Source organism: Felis catus, chromosome D3 (genome assembly GCF_018350175.1).
Source record: "Felis catus isolate Fca126 chromosome D3, F.catus_Fca126_mat1.0, whole genome shotgun sequence".
Classification (NCBI taxonomy): Eukaryota; Metazoa; Chordata; class Mammalia; order Carnivora; family Felidae; genus Felis; species Felis catus.
In genome coordinates, this window is record NC_058379.1 from 56,732,921 (window position 1) to 56,757,861 (window position 24,941).

The 24,941-nt window shown below is 45.6% G+C and overlaps 1 protein-coding gene and 1 long non-coding RNA gene across 3 annotated transcripts in view; one reads left to right on the forward strand and one right to left on the reverse strand.

Moving 5' to 3' along the window:
- LOC109493408 overlaps positions 1 to 6,335 on the forward strand; it is a 78,720-nt gene extending 72,385 nt beyond the window's left edge. The window contains exon 4 of the long non-coding RNA XR_006588258.1: positions 962 to 6,335. This is a non-coding gene — a long non-coding RNA (uncharacterized LOC109493408). The remainder of the gene's footprint in view (positions 1 to 961) is intronic.
- INO80C (INO80 complex subunit C) lies at positions 3,332 to 24,941 on the reverse strand. Of its 2 annotated transcripts, none has more exons than XM_003995136.5 (5): positions 24,722 to 24,941; positions 12,189 to 12,299; positions 11,149 to 11,260; positions 10,149 to 10,216; positions 3,332 to 3,770 (listed from the first exon to the last, which is right to left on the reverse strand). In XM_003995136.5, exons 1-5 carry the CDS (start codon positions 24,875 to 24,877, stop codon positions 3,639 to 3,641), a joined length of 579 nt encoding a protein of 192 aa, XP_003995185.1. In that variant the 5' UTR covers positions 24,878 to 24,941; the 3' UTR covers positions 3,332 to 3,638. The 2 variants fall into 2 exon arrangements, with proteins under 2 accessions (XP_003995185.1, XP_019670737.1); XM_019815178.3 differs by lacking the exon at positions 24,722 to 24,941 and adding an exon at positions 15,987 to 16,250.

Consider the following 24,941-nt stretch of genomic DNA (forward strand, 5'->3'; position numbering starts at 1 on the left):
TATGACTTATTTCACTTAGTATAACACTCTCCAGTTCCATCCATGTTGCTACAAAAGGCCAGATTTCATTCTTTCTCATTACCACATAGTATTCCATTGTGTATATAAATCACAATTTCTTTATCCATTCATCAGTTGATGGACATTTAGGCTGTTTCCATAATTTGGCTATTGTTGAATGTTTATTTATTTTTGAGAGAAAGAGAGAGTGTAAGTAGGGGAGGGACAGAGAGAAAGGGAGACACAGAATCTGAAGCAGGTTCCAGGCGCTGAGCTATCAGCACAGAGCCCAATGGGAGGCTCAAACTCACAAACCATGAGATCATGACCTGAGCCAAAGTCGGACACCCAACTGACTGAGCCACCCAGGTGCCCCCCAGTAGAAGAGTATTTTAAATAACACTCATCATCTCATGCATTTGGAAGAGGACATCATTCCCAGTCTCTTCGCAAGGTTCCTGCCCTGTTTGTTCTGTCCTATTTGGTTAGGTTCTTTACTCCCTACTCCACCCATTTCTTTCCTTACCCTTTATTTTTACTAAGTTAGGCACTCCCAACTCAGTTATAGGTCACTGGAAGCAGGATCAAGAGTCTGATGTCTCTTTCCAATGGCCATGGATTCAGAAATGAGATTTCCCACCAAAAACACTTTTGGCCCAATTATAAAACAAAATTCAAAATCCAGATGGATGTATCCTTTAACTTCAGAGATGGGGGCAAAATAGGTCCCTCTCATCCACATGGGCCTTGGAGATTACTTGTCCAACATTACAAGAGGTTCTAATCTATGTGTGATAATAGATTGTTCTCCTCCTCTTAAAGTGAAGACAAGTTATCAGACAGATATTGGGAAAGAGTCAAACTCTACTCTGAGCAGACTGGACCTCAGTTTGGTCTTATGAAAACAATCTGATTTCTCAGCTAATGTTTTTCTTTTCTTTTCTTTTTTTTTTTTTTTAAGGGGCTGAGTGTATCCTTTGGACATTAGAGGCCAATGACAGAATTGACAAGGTACCTGAGACAAATTGGACATGATGGGCAAAGTCAAGTTCTCATCCGAAGTTGAGGAACGGCCCTCTGCTCACAGAGGGGAAAGCAGAGGGGTGGAGATTAGACCATTGGAAAGAGAGTTGGGAGGACAGTGAAAATGTCCAGGCAGGAGGTGATGTATTCCTGAAGTTGGGTAGGAAAAGGACTAGACAGAAGAGGAAGGATCAGTGTGAGCAAAGAGGGGACATGGGGACATGGGGACTGATTAAACATGAGAAGAAGGAAGAAGGAGGAATCTCCAATGTGCTGGGATGCTGCATGAAAAGGAATCCTAACCACCCCCCGCCCCCTGCCACACACACATTTCCAAACTGCCCATGGCCCTGTAATGCAAGAGGCAGCTGATCTGTGGATTTGAAAAAATACCCCGTGTGCAATATTCACTTTGTAGTTAGAGGAAAGGTTCTTGACATGGCTGCACATTAGTATCATCTGGGGAGTTTGAAATTCTTGTGCCTAGGCCCCAGCTCAGGCCAGCTGAATCAGAATCCCTGGGTATTTTCATACCTCTCCCCACCTTCCCCTGCAACAGAGGTAAGGCTAACGTGCAGCCAGGGCTGGGAGCCTCTGGGCCTGGGGACACAGCACGCAACTACCTGCCTGGACTCCTTATTGGAAGTGTCCACAGCTTGAAGCTTTGTTTGGCTCAGCTTGGACCGCTGTTGCTTGGAGTGAGAGAAATGACCTGACCTGTGGGACTCAGCCCTCTGTGCAGAGGCCGGCAGGGAAAGCCTGGAAGGGAAACAGGAAAGGAAGCCAGGTGTATGGCACACGTGCTTCCCTCTGCCTGTGGAAGGAGGCAGCTGTCACACTTCTACATGTCACGTTCACCCAGGGACATTTGTCAGATGCAGATGCCTGGGTCTCACTCTCTCCTTGGGTCAGGAGTCTAGGGTTCGGCCCAGGAATCTGCATCTTAATGGGTCCCAGGTGACAGTGACAGAGGGTTCACCGCACACGTGTGCACGTACACACCCCCCAAAAACCCTGCGAGGCCTGCAGGAGCAATGGTCTATGGGCCCCTGTGATGGACGCGTACAGGCAGAGATTCTCCTTCACCCTGGACCCCGGTCCAGGAGATTCTGAACAGTTGGGACTGAGGTAGTGCCCAGCAATGTAAGTGTTAGAAACGATTAGGACTTCCATTTCTAAAAATGGTTAAAATGTCCACTTGGGGGCCTTCGTGGAAAAGAGGTGGACTTGCCCGAAGTTTTCTTTGTTTACTAGAAGGTGGAAGTGAAACCGGAAGGGCCCTTGGCTCACTTACTCCTTATTCCCACCCAAAGGGAAACTGGGGGGCTTTCCGAGGCTGACGCTAGCAGCAAGCGCCAGAGGTAAAGTGGGAGCCCAAGAAGCAGCCTCCGGTCTCAGAGAACTTCAGTTTCAGCAGTGGGTCTCAGGCCGGAGGACCCCTGCCCCAGAGGCTCGGATGTTCAGTGCTTGTGGGCTTAGGAAAGGTTCCCACCTGTCCTGGCCCTCCCTTAGGCCCTCTCTGTGGGAGAGGAGAGCCACACAGCCACCTTGCCACCCTCACCACTGGTCACTGGGAAGGTGCTGAATGACGCAGGGGTTGCTGTACCCGGAGAAAAGGAAGCCAGGTTCTGGGCAGGTGCCACCTGTCCAGCAGGCTGCTCTCCCAGCTTTGTTTTTCCTTTCTCTAAGCCAGGAGAGGGTTGTGGGAGGGGTGTTCCCTCAGGAAGAAAAGGCACCTGGCCTCCTAATCCCCCAAAGCAGAGGCAGCTCAGGCCCAGAGGCCCCAGGGTCTGGTTCCACTGTCCTCCCTAGAGAAATATGGGAGTGGGCTCGGAGAGGCCCAGGAGTGCTTCCGTGTCTCATAGGAAGGGGAAACAAACCCTGCTGTTCCAGAGCAGGCTTCGGTCAGAGGGGCAGCAGCCGGTACCAGGACAAAGGCCCTTTTGGAGGAGGTGTCAGTGTTCACACCCCACACCCCAGAAATGGGGACTGGGCTGGTGTTTTCGTCAGCTAAGGCAGCTATAACAAAATGCCACAGACTGGGCGGCTTAAGCAACAGACATGTATCTCAGTTCTGGAGGCTGGGAAGAGGCTGGCCCAGTGCAACAGGGCGATTACTCAGCTCTGTCTTCTCCAGTCCCAATTCTGGACCTCCTCCATGCATTCTGATCAAAAAGAAGGACTAATCTGCTCTAAAGTGGGAGTCACCAGGAATAACCCAGCCCTGTTGTCAGGATTCATTGTAGAGCTTTAAATGTGTTATAAGACAGTTTACAACGTTGAAGCAAAATCCAGGGATGTACATGGGTTAAGTTAAAAGCACAATTTTATATTTTCTCGTCAAACAAGTTGACTCGAGGCAACAACTGAAGTATAATTTAATTCAACAGGAAACATCCCACTTGGAGGGAAAACAGAAAACCAAAAAAAAAAAAAAAAAAAAAAAAAACCAAAAAAAAAAAAAAACCTTAAATTAAAGCCAAACATTCTTTCCAAGGCACAGCACTGACATTTCCAGATTGACAAGCACAATGAGTTTGTTTCCATGAAACAAAATCATGAGTCCAGAGTTTGCCTTTGAAACAGCTTTCCACATCATCTCCATTTCTCAAGGCTCAGGGAACGATGCTCGTGGCCTTCCTCAGGGCCAGGTAGCCAGTGACGACATCAGATGGCAGCCTCCGGATATAGGAAAACTCTTCAATGGTGCTGAACCGCAGCTTGCTCTGGGGGTCAGTGTAGTTGGCCTGGGTGGGAAACAGGCACAGGGAAAGGCGGAAAATTGTTGTTAGTGCTGAACATTTTAAGTCCAAGCTTAAAGTTTTTTTCTATTGTACTTAAAGTAAAATATCTTCATTTTGCCTTCCTCTGTCACCATGAACGCTAAACTGCTCACTTTGGCAAAGACTGGTTAATCTTCCCAGACTTGAGAAATAATTCAGGGTATGGACGAAGGGAAGAGGAGTGACCACATCAGACACGACGATTCTTCTGGTTGGTGTCACAAAGGCTAGAAGAAACAGGTCCAAAGTGGAATTCATGAGGATCATCCCTCCCTGGTCCCTGCCTTCAAACCCCCCCTGCTTTGGGGCTCCTGGGTAGGTCAGTCGGTTAAGTGTCTGACTCTTGATTTTGGCTCATGTCATGATCTCACGGTTCGTGAGACTGAGTCCTGCATCAGCCTCTGTACTGATGGTGTGGAGCCTGCTTGGGATTCTCTTTCTCTCTTTCTCTCTCTCTCTCTCTCTCCCCCCCCACCCCCCGCCCTCTGCTTCAAACAGATGTTCTAGCTCCATCCCCCAAGGCAGGGAACAGGGGCTTGCCGTGCACACTCGCCCCTCCCTGTCACACCACGCCTGCCCCATGTGCACTCCACTCCTGCTCCTCCACACCGTCCCCGTGCCACTCCTGTGGCTTCCTGGGCTACACCGCAGAGCTGGAGGGGCCGCCCACACCCACCCTCCCACTGGAAGGGACCACCGCCCTACAACTGCAACCAGAGCCATCTTCACAACTTGTGCTTCTGATCATGTCATTCATTCCTCAGCAGATCTCTCAGTAGCTGCTCTCTTTCCTCAGGACAAAGGGCCACATCCTCAAGCACTGCTCCTCAGAGCCGGCAAGCCCTCCTGGGCCCTCCTCCTTCCCAAGCCTCTTCCGCAGCCACACGTCCCCACTCTGGTTCCAACTGCTCTGGCTCTCAGGCCCTCCCTGCATTCATGCCCCATTCGCCCTTTCCTGAGGAGGGGCCCCCAACTGGGCCTCTTTACTCCCTAATTGCCTGCTTGTCCTTCAGGACTCGGCCCCCAGTCATCTCATCAGGGAAGCTTTATCTGCTCCCCCACTCTCCCCACATCTGTCTTTCACTCTTACACTTATTATCTGCATAACTCTTTGACTAAGGTCTAGGCTGAGAGGCTCCATGAGGCAGGAACCCTGTGCCTTGCTTATCACCGCATCTCTGCCCCTAGTGCAATACGGAGTGCACGGTGGGCCTTCAGGTGGTGTTTGCACAGCGAGTGATGACTGAATGAATGAACGAACAAATGGACTATCAGGATGATCACAGAAAACAGAACTCACTTCCCACTGACATATCAAAATTATCTTTTAGTGTGTTTTCCCCACATGCAAAGTGGAGAAAATAAATTCACTGACTGTATTACCTCAAGTCATGTGGCTTCTACAGATTTTGAAACAAAACATGAGGATGAGTCATTTGGAACTCCTTGAAAAAATTATAAAAGATGCCATTAAAGTCTAGACAGATAACGTCCAGTTACTCGAGTGTGGACTGTCTGCTCAGCGCAGATCAGCTCTGTGTGGCCCCCAGACATGCAGCAGTGCTGTTATTTCAGGGGAGAGGGAAGGCTGAAGAAGCAGGAAGCTGAAGGGAGTCAGTGGTAGGTTTCTCACACTCTATAAAAAGTCCTCAATTCAGCCACAGGGGATCTCCCGAAGCTATTTAACATCCAATGTGTCAGGAAAATGAGATTATTCCTAAAGATTCATTAAAGCTCTCCATAAAATAAAACTTCAATCCTTTGGCTTAATCTAGATCTTGCTTTCTGTACCACATTTCCTGTAATGACAGCAATATCAAGGAAGGCTTAAGTAGAGAGAGAGCAACAAGTCCCCTTTGAGGGCTCCTGGCCACGCAGCGGCCGGACGAACTGGCTGGCAGGGGAGGCTCTACCGCAGTTCCAAGCAGGGGCGCAGGCCTGTGCGTCTGGCTTTGATCATCTGGCCTCCGTATATGAACCAGCTCTGGCCTGGCTCCACTTCTGTGGCTGCCTCACTCCTACCACCACACTGTGCTGAGCCGGCCCGCCCAAGTTCAGACCTCGGTGCCAAGAAGGCTGAGGAATAAATAACGCAGAATACAGAGATACTCTGGCACCGACAGAAAGGTTACCAACAAAAGCTCGCACAGACCGGACCTGACCTAGTATTCTGAGCAGAAGGGAGGAGGCCAAGTGACACCCCAGAGGTGAACAAGGGAAAAGCTGCACTCCTCCGGTCTGCCCTCCTCGGATTCCACGCCTGGAGCCTGAATACAACAATGACCGCCTTCCCGTGGGGCGCCAGTAAAGACCTGTAAGGCTCCCCTGGCTGCAAGGTGACCGGCAGTGTTCACTGCTCACCCAGAACCACTGTGCTTCCCATCGCCTTGTAACGAGGGCTAAACACAGGTGTGACCCTGCACGCCTCCCTGCCTGCCCACGCCCAGCGGACAGGTGTGGCAGTGTTAACATGAGCTGGGCTTCATTTTTAATTATGTAACTTTAATTAAAAAAAATTTTTTTTTTCAATGTTTATTTTTGAGAGACAGAGAGAGGCAGAGTGTGAGTAGGGAAGGGGCAGAGAGAGAGAGAGAGAGAGAGAGAGAGAGAGAGACAGAATTCAAAGCAGGCTCCAGGCTTTGAGCTGTCAGCACAGAGCGCGACATGGGGCTTGAACCCATGAACCGTGAGATCATGACCTGGGCCGAAGTCGGATGCCCAACCGACTGAGCCACCCAGGCGCCCCTATGTAACTTTAATTTACATAAGCAACAAATGGACATATTCAGAGGAAAGGGAAGAGAAGGGAAAAGGAAAAGAAAGGGAAGGAAGAAAACATTATGAATAAGACTAAAGTCCTCTTTTCCAACCCTCTACCATCCAAAAACCCTTGCCTTTCCCCAAGGAAACCACTGTAAGTGGGCACGCTTCCAGACCTTGTTTGTATATACCCTTACACACATATACAAACACACCAGAGAAATTACCCAGTATATTTTGTGAGTGGGTGTTAGTTTCTGCGTAAGTGGTACAATGCTGCTTCTACTACTTTGCACCCTCAGTAAACGATACAACTCGGAAGTTTATCCATGTTCTTGCATACACGTCGGCCTCACAGGACAGTATGAAAACACCCCCAACCCCACACCCCGGTTGACTGACCTTGATTTTGTTTCCAATATTTTGCTCACCATCACATTTTCTCATAATCACTTCTGCATGAAGCCCCTTGTGCACACTGCTTCCCTAGAAGGCAGACTGCTGGGTCCCAGGCTTTAGCTTTTCTGCCGCAATAGGTATTGCCAAATGTCTTCCAAATAACCCAGACCAAAGTATTCCCACCTCAAAAGGGCCATGTGTGAGGATATCCACTTCTCTATGTTGACGTTTATAACCAAACGTTTTCATTTTTTTTTTCTTTTTTTAATTTACATCCAAGTTATTTAGCATATAGTGCAACAATGATTTCAGGAGTAGATTCCTCAATGCCCCTCACCCATTTAGCCCACCCCCCCCACACAACCCCTTCAGTAACCCTGTTTGTTCTCCATATTTAAGAGTCTCTTATGTCTTGTCCCTCTCCCTGTTTTTATTTTTGCTTCCCCTCCCTTATGTTCATCTGTTTTGTCTCTCAAAGTCCTCATGAGTGAAGTCATATGATTTTTGTCTTTCTCTGACTAATTTCGCTTAGCATAATACCCTCTAGTTCCATCCACGTAGTTGCAAATGGCAAGATTTCATTCTTTTTGATTGCCGAGTAATACTCCATTGTAGATATATATATATATATACCACATCTTCTTTATCCATTCATCCATCGATGGATATTTGGGCTCTTTCCATACTTTGGCTATTGTTGATAGCACTGCTATAAGCATTGGGGTGCATATGTCCCTTCAAAACAGCACACCTGTATCCCTTGGATAAATACCTAGTAGTGCAATTGCTGGGTTTTCCAGAGTGGCTGCACCAGTTTGCATTCCCACCAGCAGGGCAAAGGAGATCCCCTTCCTCCGCATCCTCGCCAACATCTGTTGTTGCCTGAGTCGTTAATGTTAGCCATTCTGACAGGTGTGAGGTGGTATCTCATTGTGGTTTTGATTTGTATTTCCCTGATGATGAGCATTTTTTCATGTGTCGGTTGGCCATCTGGATGTCTTCTTTGGAGAAGTGTCTATTCATGTCTTTTGCCCATTTCTTCAAAGGATTATTTGCTTTTTGGGTGTTGAGTTTGATAAGTTCTTTATAGATTTTGGATACTAACCCTTCACCTGATATGTTGTTTGCAAATATCTTCTCCCACTCCATCAGCTGCCTTTTAGTTTTGCTGATTGTTTCCTTCGCTGTGCAGAAGCTTTTTATTTTGATGAGGTCCCAATAGTTCATTTTTGCTTTTGTTTCCCTTGCCTCTGGAGAAAACATTTTCATTTATTCCCTACTGATGATTTTTTTTTTAAGTTTATTTATTTTGAGAGAGTCAGAGACCGTGCGAGTAGGGAGGAGCAGAGAGTCAGAGGGGGAGAGAGAGAATCCCAAGCAGACTCTTGCTGTCAGCACAGAGCCCAACGTGGGGCTTGAACTCACAAAACCATGAGATCCTGACCTCAGCTAAAACTAAGACTAGGACACTTACCTGCCTGAGCTACCCAGGCACCCCTCTTTTCTACTGAGGAGGCTTTTCCCTTATTATCAGTGAGACTGAATATCTACTTACTGGTCATCTGCATTTCTTCCTTGTAACTGTATTCATATCCTTTTAGCCAGCCCTTCTATGGGATTGTCTTTGAATGATTTGGTAGAGTTCTTTGTATATTCAAATTTTCTTAATTCTTACATACAGTGCAGTAAGAAGTTTTAGGTTAGGTATGACATGACAAGTCCTTGTCCATTACACAAAGGGACCTGGAACAGTGCTTCTCAAAATGATTCTCATGCCTCCTGATGTGTGCAAACCAGTGCAGTAGCCCATGAGCTGCCTAGTGGTGAGGATAAAGCTACCTGCCCATAAACCCTAGCTTCTCCAAGGAGAAATGTCCATTTGGAACCATAAGAGAATAACTGCTGCCAGACTAGCTCTCCTGCTGTGAACAACTATTAAAAAAAAGGGTCAAATACATAAGGTGACTATTTTCAGGCAGGAGACAAATCAGCATAGGACTACAACATTGCTCACAAGTTGAACTCCCCTCCAAGGTTAGAAGGGGATATGTACTCTGAATGGAGGGCAAAAGAATCCACCACACACACACACACACACACACACATACACACACACACACACACGCATGTGCACGCACACACACGCTGTGTTACAGCACTTCTACTCTCCCTGTTGTTTTTTTGTGATCACTGTTTAAGGGTCTATGTTAGAAAGTTTGTAGTGCACCGAGGAGTGTGTGCTTTCCGGAGGAAAAGCTATAATACACAACTGATTCAGAAAGTATAACTAATATTATTTTCAAAAATATAATAAAACCTCAAATCTTCCCCAGTATAAAATGTAGCCCATTAGTTCAGTCAGTTTGTTACAGATGTTTGGAGTCCTACATTTTTATAAAAATGTAAAGCATTTAAATGATGTCTATGAGTTTTGAAAAGTGAAGTGTGCCTCATTATTTCTACAGTTATGAGAAAAGGCCCATCTTCCAAACATAAGAGTGGTGAAAAGGACGGGGAAGCGGGGCTGAAGGAGATGAGGTTCTCTGAGGTTCCCAAATTCAGCAAGTTGCCCAAGTCTTACTTGTCCAACAACGTTGCTGGTGTTGGAACTGTGTTCCCCAGAAGCACTTTCGGGGTCACAGAAGTGGGGAGGACAGAGGACCAGATCCACAGGGGACCACACTGGGTCAGTGGGCTCCCAGGGATTCTGTCAGAGATTTCACTTGGAAAAGCGATGCATAAAATGTTTCCAATGCTTACAGATAAGTTTGAAAATCACTGCCTTTACCATAGTGTGTCTTTAGTCTTTGGAGAAGTTTAAATTTGTTTTTTAGAGTACGATCATTTCTAAGATGCGAGAAATTTTTTAAACCTCAGCAGTTAAAAAAGAAATTATTGTTTCATTCATGTTATCTCATATATTAATGAGAAAAGGAAGGGGAAGTGAAACTCGTGTCTCCCACCTTCTGGAGCAATCTTCCCTCCAGCCTGCCCACACGGATGCCCCAGGCTGCAGCCACTCTAAGATAAGCCTGCGAGTGCTTCAGCACAAACCCATTACCTATTCAAAGTATGCAGGCTCCAGGCAGGGTCAGGGCTGGTCGATATCAACACTGTCTAAATAGTATTGTGAAATCTCCTCTTCAACTCAGTGCTAGGAGACAGAGATGTAATTATACTCACAAGAAGACCTGAAACATCAGAATACTTCTTAGCTGGTTTGAAGGATGGAGGAGCATCAATACTGAAGTCTATGGGAGGAAAAAAAGAAAAAAGAAAAGGAAAGAAAATAACTAGGCTGGCTTTAAAATATTCAGATCCCTTTCCTTTTCTCTCCTAAAATGCTGTTGGATAATATTTCTGAAATTAATATTCTGCGATCAAGTGCTCCCAAAACTCTCCAGGGGGATAATGCATTACGTCACAGACCAAGTGCAGGCTCTGGATGCAGCCCTGCCCTGTCCCCAGGGAGCCTGTGCTCCAGCAGAACCACCGGAAAAGCTCATCTGCCCACAAGCCACTCTCACTGTCAGAGGCTACATGGGCTGAGGGCGATGCCAAACAACCCCCTAATTGGGTCTGCCCACCCGGACACCGGAATGTCCACACCCCGACTGCTGACTAATTCACTTGTCACCCATCTGAGTCACCCCCCTGAAAGATGTGCCATGGGACAGGACGCAGACAGAGATTTGACCTCTACTTTCCGATGAAGTTGAACAGAACTTACAACAGTGCTTTACACAGATTGGAAAATACTGCAGCATAAAGCATTTACTCTGAAAAACAACAGCCCAGAAAGCAAAACAGAGTTAGCCTCTAAGCTAGTTGTTAAAAACCCTCCTAAATCTTGGGCAGCCTTGGAAAATACATTTTAAGGGGAGACTCTTGAGTAAGAAGTTTGCCTGACAGAAACGCCAGTACGACCATATCAGGACCTATTCCTCCAGATGGAAATGTTAACGGTGACACCAAAAACCACACACGCATGACGACACAAACAGGTTCAACACAGATACAGTTATGAGGAAATACGTACAGTATCTCCCTATAGTGAGGCTACTATAGAATTCTTAGGCTAAAAGTCGTTTCCTACATTAATGAGGACACAGCCAAATCATGTAGGTTTGCTAGAAGTTGCTAGTCTGAACGTCATAAACATGAAAGGCTCCAGGCAGCTCACAGTTAGGGTCGTTCAGTTGCCACGGCAATGCCCTTTCCGAAGCGAGGATCTGTTTCAGGTTCTTCCAGGTTCTGTTCTTCTTGCCAGCTACCGCGCCGCCGTGGCCAGAGTGCTTGAGTTAAAGACGTGGATCAGAAGAAACAAAACTCAGTGGAGGCTACCGTTTCAGAATCTGAATCCTGCTCATTCATAACTGTAACACAGCCCTCATTCTGCCAGCTCTCTTGTGCCCCAAGGGCTGTTTTTTTAATTTTTAAGTATGACACTGTTCACTTTAATCTTACTTATAAAAACACAACTTTTGGATTATCAAAACCCATGAGTTAGTTGGTGATAGAATAGAAATAAAAGGTGGTTTGTTTGTTTTAACATGCTTATAGAAAATCACATCCTTTGTTAGGACTAACTTTATAGAATTCACTCATGCATTTCCCATTACTTTAAAAGAAATGCATTACAAAATTAGATTTAAACTCATGACTACATCTCTAAACTCCCTTCTGAGGGCAGGTCACTGCCTCATAAATTACTGGAGATCCTGGAAAACCCAAGTAAGCCTCCCATCATGGCATGGCAAACCTTCTGGAAATTTCTTTTTTGTTGTCATTCTATAAAAATGACAAAGTAAAATGGAAAAGAATAACAAAGTCTGTTGCAGGCACTGGTAATATTGTATTTTCAAAACTAATTAATGAAAAACTTCTAATGATGTAATATGAGTCTCTATAATAATATAATTATTATATCCTTTAAGAATGAAAAGAAGAGTAGCCTATTTCTACTTTAGAGCAACATAAGTTAGATTTACTTATGCTAAGGAGGAGCACTCCTCCTTCAGTTAATTATTTTAAGCCTCACCTAAAACTTCTGTACAACCAATGAAAAGGGATGGTGAAGAATCATGGAAATGACCCACCCTCAAAATAGTATCTTTAACCAGTTCCACAAAAGACACCCAAATCCTTGGGAACCAGCACACTGGGAGATCAGTGGGAAGGGCCCTCCTTCTGCCCCCACCCGTCTCCTAGCAGCCTCCTTACCACAAAGTTTGGATCCTTAAATGGCAATGGCTTGGCAGCTTTTTCCATAGGTCCTGTACTATAATCAGAGGGCACCATTTTATTCTCACTCATGGCTTCCATGCTGATACCCTTAAAATATAATAAGGATAGTCTGAGGTCAGGTTCTTCTAGGTGAGTTCCCTAACTCGGCTCCCAGCAAGACACAAGATGATACCACAGGACATGTGAAGAAAGACAGTGTCCCAGAGCCCTTAGCAGGTGGCCTGCACCAGAGAAGGCCATTCCAGACTGGGAGCAGCCCCTGTTGTGCAGAAGCCACAGCAGAGACAGCCAGGACCCCAGTTCCCGGTTCCCTCAATGTGCCAAGCATTAGAGATGGGTGTCCTACCTGAGCCAGCTCATTTAACTCGGACAACTGCTCTCATCCCCAGTTTCCGGAAGAGAAAATAGGGGCTTAGGGGTATGGCTTCAAGGCCACACAGTGATTGCCTCTGGATTCCAACCTGCTGATCTTTCTTGTCAAACTGTGTCTCAAAACGTTGAGACAAAAAACGCTCCAGCCCTTTTAAGGGTGTCGTCAGCCAGAAAACCCAGGCTACAGCTCTTATGCTTAAGGGGAGCAGCAGGATAGAGGCATTCGGAGGAAGGAACAGAGAGAGGGAGAGGAGGCTGAATGTCCACAGGTCAGCTGGCTAGAGCCAGAGTATCCTGACAAGCAGGCTAAATACTTTAAAACAAAAAACATTTTATTTTTATTTTTTAATGTTTATTTATTTTTGAGAGGGAGAAAGACAGCTGTCAGCTATGTGCTGACAGCAGACAGCAGCGATGCAGGACTCAAACCCACAAACTGTGAGATCATGACCTGAGCCGAAACCCAGAGTCTGACGCCTAACCAACTGGGTTACCCAGGCATCCCAAACAAAAAACCTTTTAAGTCAACCATCACCTAGAAAAAAAACAAGCCAAACTAAGAACCAGTTCTGATTTTTAATGTGATTTCCAGACTACCATATTGGTTTTTTTTTTAATGATACATAATTTACATACAATGAAATGCACAGATCTTAAGTGTAGGTTTCAGGAGTTTTGCCAAATATTTACACTTGTTTCATCTATGTCCCTATCGAGACACAGAACATTTGTATCATCCCAGAAAGTTCCCTCAGGCCTCTTCCTAGTCAATACCTTCCGCCCCCAGGTGGTATCTCCCAGAGATGGGATCTGACAGCGGGTACTCTTGTGTTGGCTTCCTTAGTTCAGCACAGAGCATTTGAGACCTGCAGTCTTGCTGCAGAGGTCAGTAATCTGTTTCCCTGTATTTGTGGCCACTCAGCAGAGGAACGCCACCACAGTTTGTTTATCTACTCTCTGCTGATGAACATTTGGGGCAGTTTTAGTCTTTGGCTATTATAAATAACGCTGCTGTGAACATTCTGTACCAACCTTTGTGCGGACCTGTGTTTTCACTTCTCTTGGGTAAATACCTAGGAGCAGAATGGTTGGGTAATAGGGAAACTGCCAACTCATTTTCCTAAATGGCTGCCCTCTTTTACACTCCCAGCAGCAGTGTAGGAGAGTGCTGGTTGTGTGTGTGTGTAAATTCCATCACTACTGCCCCCACCCCCGCGGGGACATCCATGTGGGGGCCACGGGGCCACTCGCTCTGCTGCAGTGGTTCTCTGAACAGTCTCCTCTCAAAGACCATCCCAGACTCTCTGCCAAGGTCTCTGCATGTGGGCCTGTGCCCCTCCTCTGTCCATACCACCTCTTCTGTCAGGCCTGCCCCTCAACTCATTCCCCCTTCACGATCTTTCCTAACTCTTCTCTATTCCAGAGCCCAGCTCGGTGTCAACTCTGTGGGAGCTAAGAGGCCTCCAACTTCTCAACCTTTTCCCACCATCCGTAGCCACGAATGTTCTATCTCTTCTCTCTCCCTCCCTGTCCCATGAGTCCTTCCCTCGGCCCTCAGCCTGTATCTGCACCGTCCTCAGCTCTCGGCCTGAGGATGGGCCCTGTGGTGCACACCTTGCCCACTCCCTTCTCTCCAGCACAGTCAGTGACACACTCTTAAATGCAAGCCCGATGTGAGTCTGCAATTTACAGCGGGCCAGTGGGCCCCACTGACCTTCAGATTAGAAACACACCCTGGCCTCCTCTCCTGCCTCAGCGTTCACTCCCCCATCTTCCTGTATTTTTGTATTTTCTGGTACGAAATCCATTGAGTCATTTTCTATATGGCACAAACAGTTTCCAATTTTCCCGTGCTCATTTGTGCTTTACTAAGATTATTTTCATTGGGATTACTCCATGTCAGTTTTAATTTTGTAACAAAGATTAGATTTAGCATTTTGTACATAACTTTTATTGCCCTTCTACTTTTTCCTTCATGGTCATGACATTTCTGCCAGGTACGTGTATCCTAGGAGACCCAATGTGATGAGGAAAATTTGATTTTCCCATCACATTTAATCAATAATCAATGTTACCTTGTATAGGTTTAGCCAGTTGTCAATGTTATTTTGTGTTGACTATTTGTAAGACTAATATCTATTATAAATTAGATAAATGATGGATAGTTCGTGTTTATGTCTTAGTCGATGAAAAAACAGCAGCTTTATGAAACAGGGAACAACAGACCAGAAGAAGGAGAGACCAAGAGACAGGTGAGCAGATGAGAGACGAGACTCAGAGAGTGAGAAGGCAGAGCAGGGACACACCCTGCCTGCTTCACTGTATGGCTCAGTCTTCCGTCCCCTGCATCTAACCCAGTGCCTGGCACAGAGTAGGTTCCAAATAACAGCTAACTGATTACCTAGTTGGCTAGAGTTAAGAAACAAGACAGCACAGAGTAACTCAGTGCCAGCATCCATATCTTAAGATGCACATGCTCAGGAGTTTATTGTAAGGAATCCTCTCTGGGGGGAATGCAGTGGCCGAACACAAGGAAACACAGGAAGGATGACTCAGAAATGACAGGGCCAGGTTACCTATGGGGCATGGGGAACCGGGTGGAAAGGACAAGGAGATGGGAAGGGCAGACAGGAGTAAAACTTCTCTGAGTACAGCTTTGTGTAGAGTTTTGACCTTCTGAACCATGTTAAAGTTTCACATACTAAAAACAAAAAGTAATAATAATAGTAATAAAACCAACAAGGACGGGCAGCAGGTAGGGAAAATGGACTACAAACGAAAACAAATCAACCTAACTGTATTTTGAATGACAAACATAACCACACTGAAGGGGAGGAAGGGAGAGAGAATTCCAGTGACCTCTGAACACAGTATTTTAGCAATATAACCTAAGGCTAAAGGCAAAAATGACCATCAACAATTGGTAGGTTTTTTTCTCACAAGGGTGCAGGTTAAGAATTCTGAAACTACTATATACGTAGTCTAAGAAGGAGGAGATGAGGAATGACGGAAGGCTAGAATGAAGCCTGTGCTACGGGGCTGAAATCAGAGGTTAGCAATGTGGACTCATGGTTTTAACACAGCATAGATCGAGAAAGAGATACAGAGAGTAAGGGGGAAGAACACACACATACACAAACACACCAATAGTTGCGAACTCTCTCCACTGAGAGGGCTGGAAAACAACAGGCACACCTGTGTTCAGATCCTGGTTTTTGAAAGTTATTCTCCTAGAACTACTGATCCTTAAAAAAATAGCTGGTTCTAGGGCTGGGGCAGAAAAGTACAAGATGAGCCTGTGGTTCGAGAAAAGTAAGAAAAGAGCTGTATCGGTTTGCTAGGGCTGCCATAACAAAATGCCACAGATTGGGTGGGTTAAACAACAGAAACTTATTTCCTCACAGTCTGGAAACTACAAGTCCAGGGCAAGATGTCTGCAAGGTTCTCCTGAGGCTGCGCTCCTTGGCTTGTAGATGGCTGTCTTGCTGTGTCCTCACATGGCCTTTCCTCTGTACACTCCCCTCCTTGGTGTCTCTTCCTCCCATAGGGACAATGGTCGTAAGGGATTAGGGCTCCACCTTTATGACTTCATTTAACCTTAGTTACCTCTGTGATGTCCCTATCTCCAAATACAGTTACATTCTGAGGTGTACTAGGGTTAGGACTCCCTATAAATCTTGAAGGGAGGGGCACCTGAGTGGCTCAATCAGTGAAGCATCTGACTTTTGATTTCAAAGAAGGTCATGATCTCACAGTTTTGTGAGTTCAAACCCCACATCGGGCTCTGCACTGACAGTACAGAGCCTACTTGAGACTATCCTCCTCTCTCTACCCCTCTCCTGCTTGTGCTGTCTCTGTCGCTCTCTCTTGCAAAAAAAAAAAAAAAAAAAAAAAAATCTTAAAGGGACATAAATTCAGTCCATAACAGCACTCAAAAACTGATGGGGGTATATTAAAGGACACAGAAGCCAATTTGAAGAAGTCCCCACTAGCTAAGGACACTTTGAGCAAAAAAACAAATAACACTGATCTAGAATATATAAAGAATTGTTATCACTCAACAACAAAAAGACAATTCCATTTTAAAATGGGTCAAGGATTTCAATAAACATTTCTTTGAAGAAGATCTACAAATGGTCAACATCACTGGTGATTAGGGAAATGTAAATCAAAACCACAATGAGATACCGCTTCACAGTCACATGGCAACATACAGGATGGCCACAATCAAAGACATAACGTGCTGGCGAGGATGTGGAGACACCGTAACCCTCATATGCTGCTTATGAGAATGTAAAAGGGTATGGCCACTTTGAAACAGTTTGGTATTTCCTCAAAATGGTGAAGAGGATTATCCTATGACCCAGTAATTCAACTGTTAAGTGTATACCCAAGAGAATTAAAAAAAAAATAAGTCTGTGCAAAAACGTGCATGTTCATAGAAGCATTTTTCATAATAGCCAAGAAGTGCAAACAACCTACCTGTCCATCAATGGAGTGTTATTCAACCATAGAAGGGAATGAAGTACTGATATATCCTACACCACGGATAAGCCTTGAAAATATTATGGTGACTGAAAGAAACACACACAAAAGGCTGCATATCGTATGATTCCATTTACATGAAGGGACTAAGATCAGAGATGGTCAGGGGCTGGGAGGATGGGGGAATGGGGAGAGACAGCTAAGAGGAAGAGGGTTTCTCTTCAGGGTCATGGAAATATTCTAAAATTAGATGGTGGCACAACTCAGTGAATATCCTATAAACCACTGATGAGTACACTTAAGAGGGTGACTTTTATGGTATGTGGATTATAACTCAATAAAGCAGTTAACAAATAAACATGGATGAATGAGTAAAGCTAGTCTCAAAAAAAAAAAAAAAAAAAAAAGCTAGTCTCGAAGTATCTCCCCACGGGATACCTTAATACAAACAGTGGAGAAACCCTGCAGACACCATCTGACTAAGTGCTCCAAGCTAACACTGTCAGAACAGAACATGTGGCCATCGTGTGCCAGGATGTGATGCACTGAGAAGGGGACAGTGTCACTTCTGTACTCCTGCCAAAAATGTATTACGCATATCTAATCACGAGGAAATATCAGACAAGCCCAAACTGAGGAATATGCTATAAAATAAGTGACCAGTACGCATCAACAGTGTCAGGTCGTGAAAGATAAAGACCGAAGAACTGCTCTACATAAAAGGAGGCTAACAACATATGACAACTAAACACAATGTGTGATCCTAGACTGGACCCTGGACCAGATCAAAGACAAGCGTACGTTCTATGTATCGGTGTCAGTGTTGCTTCATTGTGAATGCCCTAAATTGGATGGCTGTACTATTGTTATGTGTCGGAGAATGCCTTTGGTTTTAGGACATCCACACTGAAATATTTAGAGCAGTAAAACAAAACAAAACAGGGGTACCTGGGTGGCTCAGTCGGTTACACATCTGACTCTTGATTTCAGCTCAGGTCATATCTCACAACTCGTGAGTTCGAGCCCTGCATGGGGCTCTGCACTGACAGCTCAGAGTCTGCTTGGAATTTTCTCTTTCCCTCTCTCTCTGCACTTCCCCCACTTGCACTGCTCAAGCACACACACTCTCTCTTTCAAAATAAATGAATAAATATTAAAAATAATAATAATAAATAAAATTTTTAAAAAGTACAGTGGCCAAAAGAGATCTCTCCCCTGGGGTACAGCCAGCTGCTAACCTGACGGCGAATGAGCCAGGGGCTCCACGGACCTCGAGAGGAAGCTATAGCTGGCATGCAGGTCAGGAAGAGTGACAGTCACCTGCTCTTTCAAAAGGCAAAGGAGGAAGCCTAGCCCACTGGCTGGAAGACACATGAGATGAACAGGTCTAAGAAAACCCACTGCTGTCAGAAGAAGCAAAGGGGTACTTTTCTCCAGAAGCTTAGAACCAGGGTGGGTACGGGACTACTCCATGAGGAGCAGGCTGATGGGCATGGACTTTCAGGAGGCTGGGCCTACAGGAAGGCCTAAAGTACGTGAGAGACAGGAAAACAGCCCCAAGAACCATGCAGGGAGCATCACATCAAAACAGAAAAGCATACTGTTGGGGTTTTTCATTAAGAAAATGACTACTTATGTAATGTCTCCACCTGGGAGAGAATAAACAAACGGAGCTGCTAAGGCAGCAAGGAGAGATCCCAGAGGGACATGGAAAAGCAGGCCCCAAGCCCCCCCCCTCACCCCCCCCCATGATTACAGAACCATCCACAGAACACGCTCAGCTGGCAGCCACCAGCCTCAAGCTATAGCCTTAAGGCTTTCCTCCCCTGCAGGAACTGCAGAAAGACGGCATCTCTCCCTCTCTCTGCATGCCTCTTTCCTGATTCCTAGTGGAATCAGATGCTGTGTGCACAGTGAAATCCTGGGAAGGAACACGGGGCGCTCTTTGATGCAGGCTGTTCCCAGGCCCCGGGGAGAAACGGGAACGCTGGCGGGCAGAGAGGCCTCGCTGAGATTGGGGAGGCCACCGAGAAAAGCAGGTACCTCAGCAAGTGTGTGCGGGTGGGAAGGTCTGGGAGCTCTGCCAGGGGAGCGGAGGCACCGTCAGACAGGTGCATCTGCTTGTGGGGGGGGAAGGGTGGGCGAGACGGCCAGAAGTCTGCATCGCCGCCGTTCCAGGCGGCACCACAGAGAAGGGGCAACAAGGGAACGGAGGTGCTGTGCTCAGGCCCTGATTTTCAAAGCGGACCCCACCTGCTCATTTGGTCCCTCCATCCTCTGTCCTTCCCTTGTCAGCAGGGCCAGTGAGGAGCCAGGCTGAGGAAGGCGCAGAGAAAGGAAGCCATCCCAGCCACATGGCTCCAGAGCTGCCTCCTGCCTGGCAAACTCATGGCTCTCCGCCCTCTCACACCAGGCTCCAAGAGAACACCCCCACTCCGGGCCCACAACTGGGTGTTCTGCCCTTCTCTCCTCCCTCACCCCAACCTCCCCGGGACTGCGCCCTCATTCTTCCCTCCCCAGGGCTTCAGCCATGCCCAGAGCCTGGTGCCTATTAGTGACGCGATCAGAGGGAGCGGCCTGCAGTGAAAGGGAGGATCAAGTCTGTGAGGCTGGAACACAATCAAATAACATTTTGAGTGATGTGCAGTTTCCACGTTACTAAACCACGTTAACACCAAGAGACTTCATGAGATGAACCGTCCCATCCCTGAGACATGAACACCCTCCGGAGAAGAAAGAAGTAATGCTTAGCACTCAGGGCTGCCCCTCTGTGCAGCTCGAGAAGAGCTGACCTAAGGCCCAGGGAGGAGATACCTGGCCGTACCAAGGCAGCACAGGCCTGCAGTCCGTAAGGCCTCTGCTCGCCCAGTAACAGCTACATCTCTCTGGAGGGCAGCCTGCATAACTGACCCAGACTTCAGGATAACGTGGTCACAAAGAAGAGAGACAAATGCCCTTTGTCTTATCACTGAAAACCCAAATCCTCAGTTACATCCATCTAACAGTATTCTAGAATCAAATCGCTGAGCCTAAACCAAAACTATAGCGTTGTGGTAGGGTTACTGAAAATCGTTCAAGTGTGAGAAGCAAGCTAACTATTCAATCAAGTCGATTAAATAAGAGCACTCAATCCCTTGAGAAGTCTGTCAACACAGAGAGATTCATGAAATAACGCTAAGTGAAAGCAGGGTCCACAATGTCATACATCAAGGACAATGATGAAAAACTGTATCTCCACGTAGAAAACACAAGCTGTCGGGGAAGAAGTGGGTGACTTTTTATGTCCACTTTAAAAATAGAAAAAAGGAACTTCTAAATCTAACATTATCATGATTTTCTTTTAAAGTCGGGGTAGAATGATTACTTTTTGGACGAACAAATCAGTCTAGCATTCTCTGGTGCCTCCAATTACAGAAGAGTCTATGATCAACTGCACTCTGCATAATAATAACCTTCTCAAGGAGCAACTGCTGCTGATTAACATATTTAGTTAGATGTTGTGTTCACTGCTTAACCATCACATATCAGTCTATTGTGTAACACTCAGGCGACAGGACAATTAGGTTTCTCTGTAGATTCTACCAACTTCAATATGCATCTGGAAAGTCTACAATGCCATATACTGATCTAATCAACCCCCCCAAAAGCATTTCTATGTACCACGGATTTGGTTCTATCACATATTTAATTCTATCTTCCAAGGTAGAAGAGTGATAAGAGTGATATCAAGAGAGGCAGTCAAGAAAAGAGAATGTGGACTCTGGACAATCCACCTGGGTTCCAATCCTGACTACTGTGTGTAGTTTGTGTGATCTCGGGAAAGTTACTCAATCTCTGTCTCTCTCTCTATGATCCTGTCTTTTTATCTGGAGAATAACAATTCACAGAGGTTTATTTTAAGAATTAAATGAGGTAGGGGACCTGGCTGGCTCAGGCAGTGGAGCATGCGACTCTTGACCTTGGGGTAGGAAGTTCAAGCCCCAAGTTAGGTGTAGAGATAATTTAAAAAATAAAATCTTAAAAAAAATAATAATAATTAGGGGCGCTGGGTGGCTCATTCGGTTAAGCGTCTGACTCCTGATTTCGGCTTAGGTCATGATCTCGAGGTTTGTGGGTTGGAGCACTGCATCGAGCTCTACACTAACAGTGTAGAGCCTGCTTGGAATTCTCTCTCCCTCTCTCTCCCTCTCTCCCTCTCTCCCTCTCTCCCTCTCCCTCTCTCTCTCTCTCTCTCCCTCTCTCTCTCTCTCTCTCTCCCTCTCTCTCTCTCTCTCTCCCTCTCTCCCTCTCTCTCTCTCCCTCTCTCCCTCTCTCTCTCTCCCTCTCTCTCTCTCCCCCTCCCCAACTCGTGCTTGCTCTCTCTCAAAATAAATAAACTTAAATAATAATAATAATAATTAAATAAGATAGTACTTAGAAAGTGCTTAGCACACATTGCCTGGGATACAGTAAATCTCAATAGATACTAATTATTATTATTTATAATGATTTCTTTCACTTTAGCAAGTGTATCTGTTCGCCAACCTAAGTTAACACTAATCATTTCAATGTATCATAACCAGAGTGAAAGGGAAATAGCACTTTCCAGATTATGTCATTATTGATCAACACCCGTATTTTACACGGAAAATACAAATCCAGTTGTACAATTTAGCAAGCACGAACAGTAATTTCTGCTGAATTAAAGATTCACTTTGATGAAATAATGAAATTATTTTAGTACTATTAAACTATTTAATACTATTTCCTAGGACTGACATAAAGGAATTTCTATAAATGCTTTGCTCAGAATATCAAAAATATCCTTGGGACACTTGGGTAGGTTAAGTGTCCAACTTTGGCTCAGATCATGATCTCACAGTTCACAAGTTCAAGCCCCACAGCAGGTTCTGTGCTGACAGCTCAGAGCCTAGAGCCTGCTTTGGATTCTCTCTCCCTCTCTCTCTGCCCCTCCCCCCCCCCCCACACTCTGTCTCTGTCTCTGTCTCTTTCAAAAAATAAAAATAAACAAAAACATTAAAACATATTCTGTTCAACTCCTGAAGACTTCCAAACATAAAGCCCTTTAAATTTCATCTATGTACACAATTTTACTTGAGAAACAGCATGCACATTCTAGAAAGTAAAACCCACCTTAAGAATCCACAATATCAAGTTATTTTAACCAATTTCAAAAAGCATTCTAATGTCGTATATAAATGTCCCTTGTAAATTTTTAAATCCCATGAAAGTTTTACAGACGCTGCTTTTTTGTAAGAAACAAAATAGCTGAAACAATTAATTTAGGAAATTTAGATACTGAAAGATCTGTAAAGTCCCTTTTAACTCAAGAAATACAATTGTTTATATAAAGAGCACTCATTTCCCACTGATAAAACCTTAAGCAATCTGATATGTGTGCACAGCTCCAGCCCTTGAAGGCCCTCCCCATTCAGACCCACCACCCCTCAGAATCCACCTCAAATCCCTCTGCCTCCCCACCTTTCCTTCTGTGACTACCGTCCCTGCATGAGTCCTCATCTTCCTGTCTCTCACCACCTCAGGGCACCAATACCATAGAATACCTATAACCAACTTTGGTACATGGTTAGAAATTACTGTATTTTCCTAATTGTTTCATAAATGTGACAGGTAGAATTGTTAAGAAGGCCCTTCAGATTCCTGGCTTCTAGTGTTCATACACCTTCTACCAGTTATTCAAGCAAACGCTAATATAGGTACCACTGTGAAGGGGTTTTGCAGATATAATTTCGGTCTCAAGTCAGCCGACCTCACACAAAGGAGACTATCCAGGTGGGCCTGCCCTAATCACATATATCCTTCAATCTGGGTTCAGAGCTCAGTGTCAAGAGAAGTCAGAAACATCTGTGTGTGACAGGGATTGGATGCAAGAGATTCTCCACAGCTGGCTTTGAAGATGGACGAGGCTATGTGGCAAGGAATGAGGCCAGCCCAGTCAACCCTTTGATTTCAGCTTTGTGATACCCTGAGCAGAAAACCAAACGTCAGTCACATCGTACCAGGACTTCTGACCTACAACGAGATACCTATACACAGCCACCAGAATGGCTAAAATTAAAGATGGATGATGCCAAGTATTGTTGAGAGCATAGAACAACTGGAACTCTCATTCTTTACTGGCAAGAATGCACAATAGTGCAACTACTTTGGGAAATGCCGTTTACAGTTTCTGAGGTAAATGTGTATCTAAATAGTGGATCCAGCAATTAATTCCACTATTATCCATTTACCTAAGAGAAATGAAAACCTATATCTGCACAGACTTCTATAGGAATGTTTAGAGCAGCTTATCCATAAAAGCCAATCAAATGTAAACTCAAGTGTCCATCAGTTGTGGTATGTTTACACAATGTACCAGATACCTTGATACAGATAATATGAATGAATGAATGACTCTCGAAAACAGTTTCACAGAGAAACTTAAACACAAAATAGTATGTTCTATTTATTCCATTTATATTCTGTTCAAAAAGCAAAGTCAATCTATGGTAAGAGATATCAGAACACTGACCATGACCTCATTGAATCCTTTGAACAACTCCATTGGGAAAGACCAAACCCACTTTGGGACGAAGAAACAGAATCAATGTGTGGTTACCTGTGGCAGGGAGGGTACTGACTGGAGAGGGTCACTGGGGAATTTTCAGGGGCTCTTGGAAATTCTCTTGATCTGGCCACATAGATATATACATATATAAAAAGTCATTGATCTGTACTCTCAAGATTTGTGCATTTTACTGCATGTCAGTCCTATCTCAATGAAGTATTTAAAAAGGGTAGGGGGGAGGACTACCCATTACAGCTACAAAATGCAACGGGCACTTAACATCTCTAGAAGGTCGCTCTTGGTTCTTGGTGAATGATGCCACGCTATGTGCTGTAGAGGACAAAGGAAAACACTCTTATCTTTTCCCTCTTATTGCTTTAAATAAAAAAGCAGAAGCTAAGAAAAATACTAATCTAACCAAAATACTAATCTAACCAAAACACTCCTCTGCAGAAAATCCTTTGCTGGAATTGTGGAACCTAGATTGCCCAGATACCGTGAAACCTGTGCCAGGCACTGTGCTCAGGGCTTTCCGACCATGACCTCATTGAATCCTTTCAACAACTCCACTGGGAAAGACCAAACCCACTTTGGGACGAAGAAACAGAGTCAACAAAGTACTTTTCTGAGGATGAAGGAAGCCATTCTTGGTATTCCTACACGTAGGATATTAGGGCGCTTTGCACCTCACAGACACTCGGTAAACGTCCAAAGAAAGGACGAAGGTGAGACACGTTGACTGAAAGAGCAAAGTCCTGAATCTCCATCTAAATGCGACCTCGACGATGGGATGATCAGGCTACTAAATCGGTATTAACAACCCCACCCTCCTGCTCTCAAGGACAACGCAATGCAGTTGGTGCTTGAACCGAATCCCACTTGTCCACACTAGGGGAAAAAATGTTTCATTTGCACCGCAAATGAGATCCGCATCCACCGGGGGCAAGACAGCAAGGTCCCGCACCTTCGCCGGGCCATCAGCGCCTGGCCGCCTGCGCCCTCGCTCGGCCCCGCCCTGCGCACGCGCCTTCGCTCCGCCCCGCACGGCCCCGCGCACGCGCAAGCTAGGCGAGCCACAGCATACCTGCGTAAAGCTGGCGCCAGCCACTTTTTTCTTCTTACTGGCGCTGTAACCCCCAGCGCTACTGCCGTTGTGGGAAGGACTAGCTGGCCTCTTCTTGCTGTTCCGGGCTATCCCCGGAGTGGAAGTGGTGGCCACAATTGGAATTTGAGCCGCCATCCCTACCGAGTCTTCCTCCACCCCCACCCCCGACCTTCTCTGTGTGGCTTTTGGAACTTCCGGC

Coding starts and splice junctions, on each gene's coding strand:
- INO80C (XM_003995136.5), bottom strand. CDS start 24,877: ATGGCGGCTCAAATTCCAATTGTGGCCACCACTTCCACTCCGGGGATA. Junction 10,217..11,148: donor GCAACTGAACGACCCTAACT/GTGAGCTGCCTG, acceptor TTCCTCCCATAG/ACTTCAGTATTGATGCTCCT. Junction 3,771..10,148: donor CTGATGTTTCAGGTCTTCTT/GTGAGTATAATT, acceptor TTTCCCACCCAG/GCCAACTACACTGACCCCCA.